The sequence below is a fragment of the Lathamus discolor genome, chromosome 14 (assembly GCF_037157495.1).
Source record: "Lathamus discolor isolate bLatDis1 chromosome 14, bLatDis1.hap1, whole genome shotgun sequence".
NCBI classification, from domain to species: domain Eukaryota; kingdom Metazoa; phylum Chordata; class Aves; order Psittaciformes; family Psittacidae; genus Lathamus; species Lathamus discolor.
In genome coordinates, this window is record NC_088897.1 from 12,127,164 (window position 1) to 12,141,328 (window position 14,165).

Genomic DNA, 14,165 nt, shown 5'->3' on the forward strand with positions numbered 1-14,165 from the left:
GGCGGGGGCGGCAGGTGCGGTCCCGCCCGCTGGCTCCGCCCCTCGCCTGACGTCACGGCTGTGGCGGAAGATGGCGGAGTGTCCGCGCGGCGCGGAGCAGGAGCAGCCGCGACGGAGCGCGGCGGAGCCTTCGGCCCGGTGTCAGCGCTGAGCGCGGCCCCGCTCCCGCTCCGCCATGAGCTGCTCGGCGGACGCCGTGAAGGAGAAGCTGCTGTGGAACGTGAAGAAGGAGGTGAGGGGAGCGGCGATCTCCTCTGTGGGGCGGCGGGGCTCCGTGCCCGCGCGGGCTCGGGGCCGGGCTGAGGCGGCAGCGGAGGGTCGGGCCGGCGGCGCGGCAGGGGCTCGGGGTCCCCTGCAGCAGCAGCGGCGGCGGTCGGGAGCTCGCCCTGGGTACCTGAGGTAACGCTTGGGGCGGATCGGCGTGACCCAGCGGGGAGCCGTGAATGGAGCCGGAGTTGTTGGGCTGCAGGTGTTCGACCCTTGGGTCCGGTGCAGAGCGCGGCCTCCCCGCGGCCGGGTGGGCCAAGAACGGCCCCGCGTTGCCCAGCCGCTGTGGTGCTGCGGGAACACGCTGGGTTTGTCTGCGGGATGCTCCCTGCGGCCCCCGGCTCCCTCAGCACCCGTTTGCTGAGGCGGGCGAAGGCCCCGCTCCCGCCGCGGGTCTGTGTCCCGCATTGCTCGTGTCTTACAAACTTCCCCGTAGCTGTGAGCTCAGGGGAGAAGGGGGCAGGTCGGTGACGGGGCATCGTCCCGGGGGACCCTTGGGTTTGCCCTGGCGGCAGCGTGTGCCCCTGCGGTGCTGGGGCTGTGCTGACCGGAGGAGGCTGCCTTGGTTCGGGGGGGGGTTCTTTCACAGCTGTGTGACATTAGGGCAATCTGAGATCGATTTCAGATCAGCTGCCAAGCACCTGGTGGGCCAATGGGGATGATGGCAAATCTGCCACACTTGTGTTTGGACTCGCACATAGGGACATGGTCCTGCTTGAGCGAGGCCATGGAGGTGCTGTAAGGGCTGGAGCAGCTCTGCTCTGGAGCCAGGCTGGGAGAGCTGGGCTGGGGCAGCCTGGAGAAGAGAAGGCTCCTGAAGGGGAGACCTGAGAGCAGCTCCAGGGCCTAAAGGGGCTGCAGGGAACCTGGAGAGGGGCTTGGGACAAGGGCCTGTAGGGACAGGCCAAGGGGAATGGCTTGAACCTGCCCGAGGGGAGACTGAGCTGAGCTCTTAGGCAGAAGCTCTTCCCTGTGAGGGTGCTGAGGTGCTGGCACAGGGTGCCCAGAGAAGCTGTGGCTGCCCCATCCCTGGCAGTGCTCAAGGCCAGGTTGGACACAGGGGCTTGGAGCAAGTGCTCCAGTGGAAGGGGTCCCTGCCCAGGTTGGAGCTGGATGATCTTAAGGTTCCTTCCAACCCATTCCATTACTCTGTAGTAGTCTGTAGTAGCTCTTCAGCCTGCAAAGAACAATGTCCCTTCCCTGGGACGATGCACTCCGCAGGACAGAGCTCCTGCTGCGCTTTGTGTTTGGATGGAGTGGCTCTTGCTGTGGAGCAAGGCTCATGCAGAGAACCCTGTCGAGATGCTGTTTGCCATGCTATGGGGAGAAGTGAGGGTGCTGTGAGTGCACCTTGGTCTGTGAACGTGTTCCAGGTGGAGCTGCCGGCTGAGTGAGTGACCCCTGCACTTGAGTGCCGCATTTTGTGCTTTTGTGGCATTGGGAATGTAGCTGCCTGTTCTCACACAGGAGCTCGGTGAAGATGTAATGTTTATCCATCACTGCAATGAGATGTGTTTTAAAAAGGTAACTATCCTTCTGCTCCCCCAAGTCACAGGCGGGGAAATGAGAAGTAACCAGAGAGCAGGACTTGTTAAAGCCTATGTGAAAAGTACTTGCTACAGCCAAGGAATCTGGTGCTTCTTAGTGTTGAAACCAGAAAATACCAGCTGTTTTGGTCAGTGTAGGTTGACTGGAGGATGTAAAATGGGGTCAGCATGTGAAGAACCATCTGCAGAGCAGCAGGGCCTGATCCCAGAGTGACCCAGCAGCAGTGGGCTGCAGGGCACCCAGTGTGTGTTACCTGTTGCCCGCTCTCATACTAAATGCTGCAGCTTAATGCAGCCACGAGCCTGCTTCTTCATTTAGAAGTCTTAGCTTAAACGAGGACCTTTGAGCCAAGCTGGTGTAAGGTTTGATTCGGGAGCGTGAGCACTTGCTGTGCTGGGTTAATGTTTAAATATATAAATAAATGGGAGAGATGTTTTCCAGCGCTGCAATCTTGTGCTAATGTATGAGATTGAAAGTGAAATGGATTTTCGTGATCTGAGCCAGCTCGAGCCAAGGAGAACAAGTGGCATGTAATTAAAAAATATGAAGCTAATTTGTTTGTAGTCTCTAAAATGTTTTTAATTGGACTTGAGCTTTTAAATTACTTGGATAACGCTTGGAAGTGTTATTTGTACCTCCTGTGTCATCTGCAGTTCTGTTTTGGTTTGGTTTTCTCTCTTCTCCAAGCCCTCCTAAATGCTCTTTTGCAGGGTTTATATTTCTTGGCTTCTGGGGGATTGCCCCGAGGTTTCCATCCTAAAATAGTCACAAGAGCTCTCTGTGTGCCCCGTAAGGCAGCGCCTCTTCCCTGAGCACTGCGCGGATGTGTGGGAGTCCTTGCCTGCCCTGCTCGCATGGGGACAAATGGCATCAGGAGGCAGGGACACCGGGAGGGAGATTTTACCTTTCGATGATGATCCATCAGTGGAGCCAGGGAATGGATGCAAACCACTCGTACACCAACCAGCCTCAGATCGTGCTGCCCTTAATGGCAGTAATTAACTTGTTCCCATAGAATTTTCAGCCTCATGGCTTTATTCTGTGTGATTTTCACACAGCCATTTACACCTGCATGCGTGGTTTGGGCTTGTTTTGAAAGCTGGGCTAGTCTCATGTCCGTTCTGGAGGTGATCATTCCCTTCCCTTGTCCTTTAAACCCAGGCTCTTCTGCCTGTTGGGTTATTTCCATGTAACCTCAGTATGTAATGGAGCTCAGAGTAAGCGTATTCTGTGTTGTTTACACCAAGCCAATTAAAATCTGGTTGTCTTTGCAAAATGGTTGTGTCCAACGTCACTTGGTGCAAAGTGGTTTTCTATTTTATTTCGTTTTGGTTTTCCCTCTCAGCAAAAGCTTTTGCTTTTTTCCTTTGGGAAAATTTAATGTTGTTTGCTTTTTCTCAGATGGACTTTCAATTCCCACCGGCAGAGACCGTATTTTGCTGGCTGTAATAGAAAGGAGGACATGTAATGTGTTTTGAAAATTTGACTCTAGCAGCGTTCGTGCTGAGGCTGTTGTGAGTTCACATTTCAAACATTTATGTCTCTCTGCAGGAAAAGCTGTTGTGACAAACAGACTCATAAACCAGGCTTTGCTCTGGCCCTTTCCTTCTACCAGCTGAAATGGAGGGGGTTTGCCATTTCTGGGTTTAAACACAGCGTGCTTTCTAGCTGTGAAACAAGCAGGATAACAATAACCAGAGCTGGTTCACCCTTAAAAATTTCAGAGCACTTCAGAAATGCAGCTGCTCAACTTAAAACTGAAATGCAACCACTTTTGAGGAGAAATAGGGTACTTATTTAACAGCTTGTATGCACAGCACCCAGGCTTTCATCAGGAGCAGCAAAGGCAGTGCGGCAGGAGCGCTCAGTAGATGACATGAACAGTAACTACACAAGCTAAAGAAGGCACAGACATAGGGTTTCCTCCTTTGAGAAGGAAATGCTGTGGGGTTCAACTGTGATCCTGGTTATGGAAGTATTTTATGAGCACCGCTCTTTGCCTCGAATGCTGCATTGTCCCCGTGGTGCTTCCTCAGCATCCATCCTGATGCATGGTTGGGGAAGGTGCTGCAGCCTGTGTCTGAACAAGGGGTGCTGGCTCGAAAGGTTCCTAAACCTGATGGTTGCAGGGGATGGAAAAGGCAAGGTGTGTTCCAGTCCTGTGCTTCTGAATATATTAGTGTATGGTCAGTGCATGTTGTGTCTTGGTTGCCTTCATTTCGTTGAAGACTGCTGCGGAATAGGGTTTTTCCATTTTGAAAGCTTCTTTATAACAACAATTTAAAAAAATTAGAGGCATTTATCTTGTGTTTTCTTTAGTGAAACTGATTAAATAACTCATATGTTCTGCCCTGTGTCTGACTGCTGCCGAAAGTTTTGGCTGATGTGGGAGAAAGTCAGAGCAGTGATCCATTATGGCATTGTGCACAAGCTCATCAGCTTCTATTGCAGGAGCTTGCTGTGCTCTACCTGGATAATGCTACTGCAGGGGATTCATCACTCCTCAAATGCCAGGATCTTCACTTGGGTGGCAGAGCTTTCCCATCCCGTCTCCTTCCACCCGAGCAGGTTTCTGTCGAAGCGCCTCGGTCCTGTGGGCAGCTCCATCCCTTGCAGAGGTGGCAGTTGGGAGGCTGGAGAGATTTCCTTACCTGTGCAGGTGGAGGGGAACACGGGGCATGGGCTGTTGCTGTCTCTTTTAATGAGATCAATTTGCAGTTTGGTCAGGTCCGCTGGTATCTGCAAGTGGGTGTGTGTGGGCTTGTGCTCGGAAAGCTCCATTGACAAGCGCCTCTGCAGAGCACAGCGACACAACAGTAGCGTTCCCCACAAAGAGCTGCACAGGATTACAAGGAAAATAAGTAACAAGCTGGTGTGCCATTTCATAGAATCATAAAATCCCAGACTGCTTTGGGTTGGAAAGGATCATCCAGCTCCAACCCTGCCACGGGCAGGGACCCCTTCCACTGGAGCAGCTTGCTCCAAGCCCCTGTGTCCAACCTGGCCTTGAGCACTGCCAGGGGTGGGGCAGCCACAGCTTCTCTGGGCACCCTGTGCCAGCGCCTCAGCACCCTCACAGGGAAGAACTCCTGCGTTCGATGCAACCTGAACTTCCCCTGTTTCAGTTTGAACCCATCACCCCGTGTCCTATTGCTCCGGTCCCTGAAAGAGCCCCTCTCCAGCATCCTTGTAGCCCACTTGGGACACTGGAAGCTGCTCTAAGGTCTCCACACAGCTTCTCTTCTCCAGGCTGAACAGCCCCAAGGTTCTCAGCCTGTCTTCAGATGGGAGGTGCTCCAATCTCCTTGTATTCCCCCCTGTTTGTCCTCCTACCCCTTTTTAGCTTTGAAACTTTTGATTTAGCTCCTTGCCTGGAGCATCCCTGAGTTTCTTGGCAGCAAGGAGTGACGTGGGATTGAAGAACGCTGCATTCCAGCTTTTGAATCTTCACATCTACTGTCTGTGCCCTGAAAATGTGTTCTAATAACGTTCCCTAACTCCCGAAAACATGCAAAGATTGCCCTGTTCTTGATGGCAGTTGGGAAGATGCTGGGTGCCTGCCTCCAGAGGTCCTGGATTCAGTCTGCTGATGGTCTGACCGTGTGGTGCTGCTGTATGGAAGTGAGGGTCCTTACTGCATGTGTAACCTTTTACTTTATGATTTTTGATACACTTCAAATAACACACTGAGCTAATAAAGAGTAATGACTGGGCTATGCTTGGGAATGTGTGATAGCAGGGAATTGGCCTGTGAGCTCTAGAGCTCTTGTTCCTAGTAAACGACTTCTTCCTCCCTGAATTGAATTCCAGTTACTTCTCTCTGGGGAGCTGAGACTGAGATCAGCCTCCAGTATGAATGGCCTGAACTAATGCCTTGAGATCTTGAGTCACAAGTGCATGACTTACCCCGGTGCAGCTCTCTTGTGCTGCTTCTTCTGTCCGCCTCAGTGCTGGGGGCACCCAGAAGTGCTTCATTCCTTTCGTACATCAGGCCCTTCACTCGATATATTAAATACAGTCTTCATCCGGTGGATGAGGACAGCTTGCAGAGGTTGGGTCGCTGTCATCCTCTCACAGATGGGCCGGCTGAGGCAGGATGAGCTCGCTTGGAGGCAGGGGATAGCCCTGCACTGTCCCTGTGCTTCCCCGCAAGCTGGGTTTTCTGGAACACGCTGCCTCCCACGTGTGGAAACGTGGGTCAGGATCTGAGCTGGAATTTAACCAGCAGAGCTGTGCAGCTGTCCTGTCCCCTGCCCTTTGCTGCCTATGTCCTCTTACCTAGATGATTGCAAACCTCTAGGTGAGGTCTGGAACAAGTTTTGTTGAGTTCCTGACAAGGCAAACAGGCACCAAGCTTGTAAATCAGCAGTGATGTGAATAAAACCATGAGGAGGGGATGGCTGGATAGACAGGGTAATCGGATGCTTCCTGGGTGAGCTCCCATCCACGAGACCTTCTCACACCTTTGCTTCTTTCTTGATAACCTCTTGCTCCTCCACCTCCCACTGCTTTATTGTAAGGTCCAAAGTTCTAATAGCTGTGTCAGAAATGGCACAGGAAAGAAACAAATTGCCTTGTTAGGAGTTCATATTGTTAAGCTTCAGTATGTGAGCAGTGACCCAGGTTTTATAAAGTGCAGAAGGCTTGCTTGGAAGTCCTCAGGTATAAAACATGTTCTGCTTTCAAAGCCTCTTACGTTTTTGCTTCCTCCCTCCTCACCAGTGTTTTCTTTGCGACCCAGAGGGCTCGTGTTTGGTAAGAAGCCCAAATTCTGTAGGATCCACTTGATCAGAATTTGGGATGAGGAGAACTCCATGTATTGAAAGGCTCGTGCAGCCAGAGCTGGAGTTGCAGACTGCTGCCAGCCGGGCTGGGGGTGTAGGAGTGGGCTTGGAGGCCTCGGGATGAGTGCCAGGGGAAGGCTTGCTTGGTGACAGCATCCAGAACTGGCCTCACACATGGTCCTGCCGGAGGAGGAAGCCCTCCAAACTGGAGAAGGCACCTTCAGAGCAGCTGCCACCCTGTCGTCACAGCAGCATGAGTTGATCAAGCACCACACCTGCAGCTTCTCCTGGTTCCAGTGCTGAGTGGGAAGGCTTAAAACCTTTGGACCTGTCAGCACTGCAAATGGTAACCCAGCTAGCTTTAAACTGGTTATCTTGGGTACCAGATGCAGCCTAATGAGAGCTGGGTGCGCACTTGCCACCCTACTTAGGAGCATGGGCTGAGGTCTCCTCAGTACACAGAGCCCCTACAGCAGGAGGGTGACCATTGCTGTGCAGCTTGCACTGGTACTCAGTCCAGATCAGGCTGGTACATAGCCCGTGCTGCTGAGCTTGATGGTAAAGAGCAGCACACAGTGATTACTGCCACATACTGTGTATTGGATTCCAGGACTGCTGCAAACAGTGTTTTTCCAACTTAACAAAAGGAAGAAGAGTATCTTGTGAAATGTCCTGCCATGGCAGCACTTACTTTCATATACGGAAAGTGATGTGGCATTTATTTAGACAGAATGTCCCTGTCCCTGTAATTATAGCTCACAAATGAGAGAAGCCAAAAATGACTGTGGATTTGCATGTGGAAAAGTAAGTGCTCCATGGCCAGGAAGGAATGAGTGTCTGATAAATGAGCTGGTTGAGGCAAATAGGTTTCATCTGGTGTCAGGCTGAGGAAGCCACTGGAGGAGTAAGCTTGCAGATGAATGGAGTTTGTCTGTTTTCTTCTTAATTTTTGAAAGTCATTAATCTGCAATGAAATTCCCACTAGAGCTTGACTCATCAGCCTTGAAACTGGGGAGGAACTTTGTTTAAAGCAGTAAGAAGTGTGATAAATAGAGTGATTTTGTTTGCTGTAATTGTTAAACTGTCTCAAAGCAAAACCCGAAGCTCCTCTCTTCTCTATATGTACTGTATTATTTCTGTATAGCGTCTGGTGCAGCAGAGCTTTGAGAGCATCATTTGTAATAACTGCGCTGGTTTGTGTTGGGTCTTAAAACCACTTTTTCCTGTTTGTTTTAGGTGAAGCAGATCATGGAAGAAGCTGTCACCCGGAAATTTGTACATGAAGACAGCAGTCACATCATCGCCTTATGTGGTAAATGACACACACAAGAGCTAACACTACATAATCTTACTTCTTTTATAGAAATGTATTTGCTGTCAGAGGTAAACGCAGGGATTTAGATACTAGAAATCCTGGAGTTCAGGCCCGTGTCACTTGTTTTCCTTTTGCCACTTTTGTGTGTACGTTGCAAACAGAAACTCTTACCAAAATGTCATTATCCAAAATACTTGACACAGCAAGATAGTGCTGAGAATTCATGCTATGTGCTATAGTCAATATGTGTGTTGGCCTGTGAGTCCTTGGCTGCTTTCTCTTCATGCTTCACATTAAGCCTTAACTGGGAGTGATGGTGAGAGTGGCTGGAGAACAGCCATCATCAAACATGTCTGGATTTCACAGAGCAGAGATTTGCAGCCAAACGTACCCAGTTTTGTGTTGATGACAGTGAAGAGGTTAAGAAGAGTGGAAGTTAGATTGGCTTTGGAGATAAGTGGGCTGTTTAGGCAGAGCAGCATTGACACATGTTGCTGAGCATAGTTGCCTTTTCCTGTTACAATACTGAGATTCCAACTTGCCCTGCTGTGTGGTTGTTACGCGTGTAAGGCTAATCTTTCACTAGCCTGCTTGCTGTTTCCAAGTCATCCTTTGCTTACAGCTTAGGAGAATTTGTTCATCTCTACATATTCAGGAATGTAAGATTTGGCCATGTTTTCTGGTTAACATTTTATTGCTATTAATACAGACTGTAGCTGTTTCCTCCATTTAGCTTGTGGTTATGTTAAACATTCCCATTTTAGCTACAGTATATTTGTGCTGTACAGAGGGGAAAAAGTAACTGAGGCAAATGGTCCCCAGCTGAGAACAGGGGAGGGAAGCCTGAGGCCGTGCCCTGTTGCAGGCTGCCTGCTTGCTCTGGAGAGTTCCTGGTGGTGTGTGTGTGTGTTCTCCATGTTGAAGTTGCATTCTGCAGGATGTGCTGCCGTGTTGATGTAAGGCTGGTGGGGCGGCAGCTATTTCTGTTAGAGTCTGCTCAGCCAAAATTAGGAATACTCTAAAATCTTCGTGTTTCTCCCTGCCTTTCACTGTGACTCCAGTTGGGTTTGTGTTCTGAATTGTGTAGGGTCTAAAGAGCTAATAACTCTCCATGAGTGGCCTCATTACTGCTCAGCAATCCTACCTGTCCTAAGGAAGGGTTCCAGCCTGCAGCTGCTTTGAATGTAAGACTTCATTAACTCTGGACCAGAAGCAGGTGATGCTGAATATTCTGCTATCGCTTCAGCTGAGTGAATGGAGAAACCATTCCCATCAGATGTGTCTAATGGCTCCTGGCTGGGACTCTCCTCCCTGTGCAGTTCTCTTCCTTCCCCCACTCCCGTTTCATGTGCCTCTTCAAGAGGTTTTTCCCTTCCCTTTAAAATTAGATTGGCTCAGTGCATGAGTCATTTTCAGTGAATCTTAGTTATAAATATAGAATTCTTGTGAATCATTTTACTCTCCTGCAAGGCTGAGTTTAGCAAGAGACTCTTCAATACATGGTAATTGATTTTCAGGGCCTGTCTGCAGCAGTAACTGAAAATTCCCTGGCTCTCCCAGGTCCTGAGTGGCTAAAGATGCCAGTGAAATAGCAGGTGCCACTTTTCCCATTCCCTTTCTCAGTGCTGCTTTGTTATGGTACATGGGGTAAGCGTGAGAAGCTCCAAAGCTGAGATGTGCATCATAGGGCATCTCTGAGCAGAGCTTAGGTGCATCATCTGTTAAGCAGAAGGAAGTTTTTCGTGTAAGATCACTGCAGGGCATTGGGCCTGAGTGGGTGTCCTCAGAGTCTCTCGGTCCCTTGAAATGTGTCTTCATGGTCCTGGATTCCATCCATAGGATGCAGTTGGGCAGAAGAGCAGCTCATGTTGTGTAGAGTTCATTTGCGAATCTAGAGGAGCTTTTATGAGGTTCGACACTATGGAGATAAGTTGGCATTCAGAGGTTAAGGGCTCCTTTCCTGCACCTCTGAGACCACAGAAAACGTGTATTAAGGTAGAAGACGTGGTATCAGCACTACCTATCTCTCACATTGAGCACTGGGCATTGAAGCAGCGGGCTCACCTTTGCAAGCTCCTGAAGGAAATGCCATTCTCCAGACCCAGGGCAGCTCTGTGCCACCCTTGCTGGCTCCTGGAGGAATAATGCCATTCTGCAGGTGAGTTCTACTCACCCAGTGGGAGAGATCTGTTGTAACCACAATGACTCTGCTTACAGCCTGTGGTCTTTACCTGCTTGATCTGAGAGAAGGAAAACAGTGCTGACGTTTTCATCCTTGTGGGGAAGCAATGATGTTTTTGTATTTGTTCTCAACCCAGTTAATAACCCAGTTACATCCCAGTTGCTCTTTCATCCTGTCTGATTTGTGAAAGCTCTCACTCTGTGATTCAGAGCTGTAGCAGTTCAGTCTGGACTGCGCAGTGTGGCTCATGTGTGTCACGTTGGGACAGAAAGTCCAAATTCCTTTGGGCTCCAGGTTGCTGGTGAGTGGATTTCACCAGTTCTGTGTTGTCAGTCAGAGCACAATGAAATGACGCAGCTCTGTGGCTGCTGGAGCATCTTTGTGGACAGGCTTTTCTGGATGTGGATGCGGATGCTTAAGCCGGGTTATGTGGTGCCGTTCCCTTAGTAACAGTAGCTGACATCCATGACGTATGGGCCGCGCTGTGCTGTTCTGCTCCGTGCTGTCTCTGCGGGGCAGGGAGAATGCTGTCACTCCCGCATCTCTCCCTACCTCAGTGTCATTTCGTTATCTTTGCGTTCTACGTCAGTTCTAAAGCAGTGTTTTATCTGGACCAGATTTGCAGACCAGAAACGTTTTTCGCCTTCTAAATCAAAGCAGAAAATCTGCTATTTTTGAATGTGAAGTTCCTGCTCTACCTTGATAGATTTGTTGGGAATACTCACTGCAGGACCTGCAGATCCATGTGCTGGTCCAGTACAGATGGGATGTGCAGAGAAGAGGAAGAGACCCTCTTCAGCTTGAGAGCTTGGCTTGCTTAGCCCTGGGAGACAAGCCAGTCCCCTTCACTGAGCTGCATTAACCTCAGGTTTTGTGGTTTCCATTTCCATTGTACATATTGCTTTTCCTCTCTTATTAGCTGATGAAAGTTACTGTTTTTTCTGAGTAATGCTGTGTTTAAATATCACAGATCTAAAAGAAAAACAAAATCAATGTCATGATCTGTCTAGTAATGCATTAGGAAAGGTTTGGCTGCAGAGCTGGATCTCAGTATTAAAGGAGGGTGTTTATGCCTTCTCTGTGACTGTTTAGTCATGCATGCAGCCCTTGAAACAAGAGAAGGATGTGACCACTGCAGCTTGTGATGTAAGGGATCCACGTAGGAAGCAGTCCTTAGAGCAGTGTTCTTTGTGTGAATAATACACAGGAGAGAGATGGCCTAAGGCCTTTCAGCTGACGTCTGCCATCCCAAAGTGAGCAGACTCTTGCCTGAACACGAGCTCAGTGCTGACTTGCCCAACGAGTCCAGTCTTCTCTGGAAGCGCTTACTCCTGATGTGGAGACCTCATATCCATCCATTGCAGTTTCCTTTCACATAGCCCTTGGGCACCTGGGCTTGGATAACAGAAGGTGTTCCTTTCTTGGAGGATAATTAGAAGGGAATGTTAGCTGGAATAGCTCTGTATGGGTCAGTGTCTGTTCACAGCGAAGGACTGGCAAATTCTGAGAAACAGAATGGTTCTGGGTCCTGCTAACATTTTAGAGCCACGTATGTACCCGATAGTAGTTAATGTGCAAAACCACCAAGAATGGACTTTCTTTAAGAAGGGACCAAACAATTTAACAGTTACTTCCCACCTCTAATTCGCTGTCATCACACCTTCTGAAAGCAGACAAGGGCTCCATTCATTTTGGAGGTCATAGACAACAGGAAAGCAATGATGTGACTGGATTTTCTGGAGCCATATGCTTATTCTGAGATCAGAAAAGGTCTCGTGTCAGAGTCTGTAAATCAGCAATCCATTCAAATAGCTTCAGCTGATATCATGGATGTCTCTGTCAGAGCTGGCAGTGGAAAACCAGGAAATCTCGACAGTGTGTGCAGGAGTGCCGGTGGTGCTGGTTGGGAATTGAAGCTGCTAACACACATAAGGGTTAACCACAAAGATGTGGTTAGTTGTGAGACTGTTTCTTCGTTGGTTTTATGATGACTTGTTATCCCATTTTGCACCAAGCTAACTGCGTTTGAAAGAGCAGATCTAATTAGGAACCAGTGACTGCATGATGCTGGAGCTTGGGTTCTGTTTTCTCTCGTTCAGGACTTGAAATCCAAGCAATTATCAGAGTCACCAAACGTCACGATTGCCAGCAACAAGCAATGAAAAACCATGAGTCAGAAATCTTTTCCTTCGTGGCCCTAAATGACAAGACTGGATTAAAGTTCATGACAGGAAAAGAAAATTAACGGAGGAATAGAAATGTATTCCTTAAACATGTTTCCTATCCAGAGGTTCATGTCCATTGGCATGCTTTGAGATGGTGAAGCTTTCAGAAGAATATCAAATACCCCCAGACTTGCACTGAAATCATGGAAGGCAGCGATTTGGGAACCTTTGTTTTTAAGGAGAAATAAGTCCCTTTCTCTGCCTTCTATTTAAAGTGTGGCAATAAAGTGTTTAGAGAGGGAAGGAACAGGAGATTGATTTGGAGCTGTTTTGGACCTTAGTTTTGGATGTCCACACAACAAACAGTTCTCACCAGTTTCAGTGGAGTTACAGCCTTCCAGTCCTCTGCAAATCAGCCCCATTAGAAAGAGGAGCCATTTGCTGTGGGGTTTTTAGGTGATTCCCTTGAGGCTTCTAAATAGCACAATTCTCCTGGGTTTGACAGGAAAATAAGAGTTCACTTTGCTCTCTTTCTTTTCTCCTTAGTTCAGAAGAGTGTAACTTATGTAGAAATGGATGTAAATAATCCCTGCCCAACCAGCCAATTTATTATTTGAACTCCTTTGGCTTTCTACCCTTGGCACTGATATGTTAAAAAACGCACTTAATCTGCTGTGGAAATGCGGGTCTCAGAATAGGAGCGAGCCTCCTTGTTACTGCATCTGTTTGGAAAACAAATGGAACAGTTTCAGCGATGAATAATGCTGATCAAATAGTTTACAGAGATTCTGCCTCACTTCATAAACACATTAGCCCGAAGAGAGCACCAGAGATGAGCATCACTCAGGGGGAGGCAAATATTTCTTCACAGAAATTGAAAAGGTTTTTGATTGTGCTCCAAAGAGGAGCTTTAAAGTAATGAGTGGTGTGCTGTAGCGGAGAGGGAAAAGCAGAGGGTGACTATTAGCGCTGATGTGAAATGAGACAGGTTTTGAACCGCACGTGTTTCTGATGAGAAGAGAAATATTCTCTCTCTTCCCTTTTAGAGGGCTCAGCTCAACATTTTGCTTTAGTCCTGGGCCGTTGAATTGGCTCATATTCAGTTATTTAGAAACACCAGGAATTGTAATTTACCCTTAATAGTGTTTAATGGAAACACTTCTATTTTCTGAGGGTTATTGAGATCCTTGAGGCTTAATGGTGAAGATTTAAAGAGGAGCAGTCACTAAGTCCCAGCCAGAGCTGCCTTCAGAGCTGGGATTGCCCATTTAGCTATTTACCCCCAGGGGATTATTGAAGACAGGGGTCTGTGCAGCAGAGCAAAGCACAGGTAGCTTGAGTCCGGGTGAACTTAACCATTAAACCAGGCAGCGCTGGCTGAGGTTCCAGTAACTGCTGTTTTTACCTTGCATCCATGGGAAAGGTGCTTTCTGCTGATAGATACTCAAGCCATCCGGTTTGTAAGTAGAGTTTTCAAATTAAGTCATTCTTTCACAGTGTGTTTTCAACATTTCTCTAGCAGTGAATCTCCTGACACATGTAATCTCCAAAAGGTTTTTTTTTTTCTGGTAGTCATCAAATGCAATTTTACTGATGGACTCTTTAAAGGCAGAGACTGCCTCTCCCTGCAGACTTACATAGGACCTTGTTCTGTGCAGGCCTAAGCACACATAATGTCTCTTTGTGCTGTTGTAAAATAGAAATACTTGGTGTTCTCCTAGCACCTATCACCTTGCTATTTTCCTTTGTGTGGATTCCAAGTGATTTGCTACATTAGTGCTTTAACAAACACTAATAAAAGTGATAGATACCTTAAAGGTCTTCGTTTTGCAGCTTGGGATGAAAATGAAAACAGTTTGCCCTCCCAGCTGATCTAACATTGGGCATCTTGACTTCTCAGCTCA

General features: G+C 48.4%; 1 protein-coding gene across 6 annotated transcripts in view; it reads left to right on the top strand.

The window, feature by feature from the left end:
• Positions 1 to 56: 56 nt before the first annotated feature.
• Positions 57 to 14,165, top strand: part of SGSM2 (small G protein signaling modulator 2) — a 44,059-nt gene continuing 29,950 nt past the window's right edge. For all 6 annotated transcript variants that reach the window (XM_065694498.1, XM_065694502.1, XM_065694501.1 and 3 more), the window contains exons 1-2: positions 57 to 232; positions 7,836 to 7,911. In XM_065694498.1, coding sequence (XP_065550570.1) covers positions 176 to 232; positions 7,836 to 7,911 — 133 coding nt within the window. In that variant the 5' untranslated portion in view covers positions 57 to 175. The remainder of the gene's footprint in view (positions 233 to 7,835; positions 7,912 to 14,165) is intronic.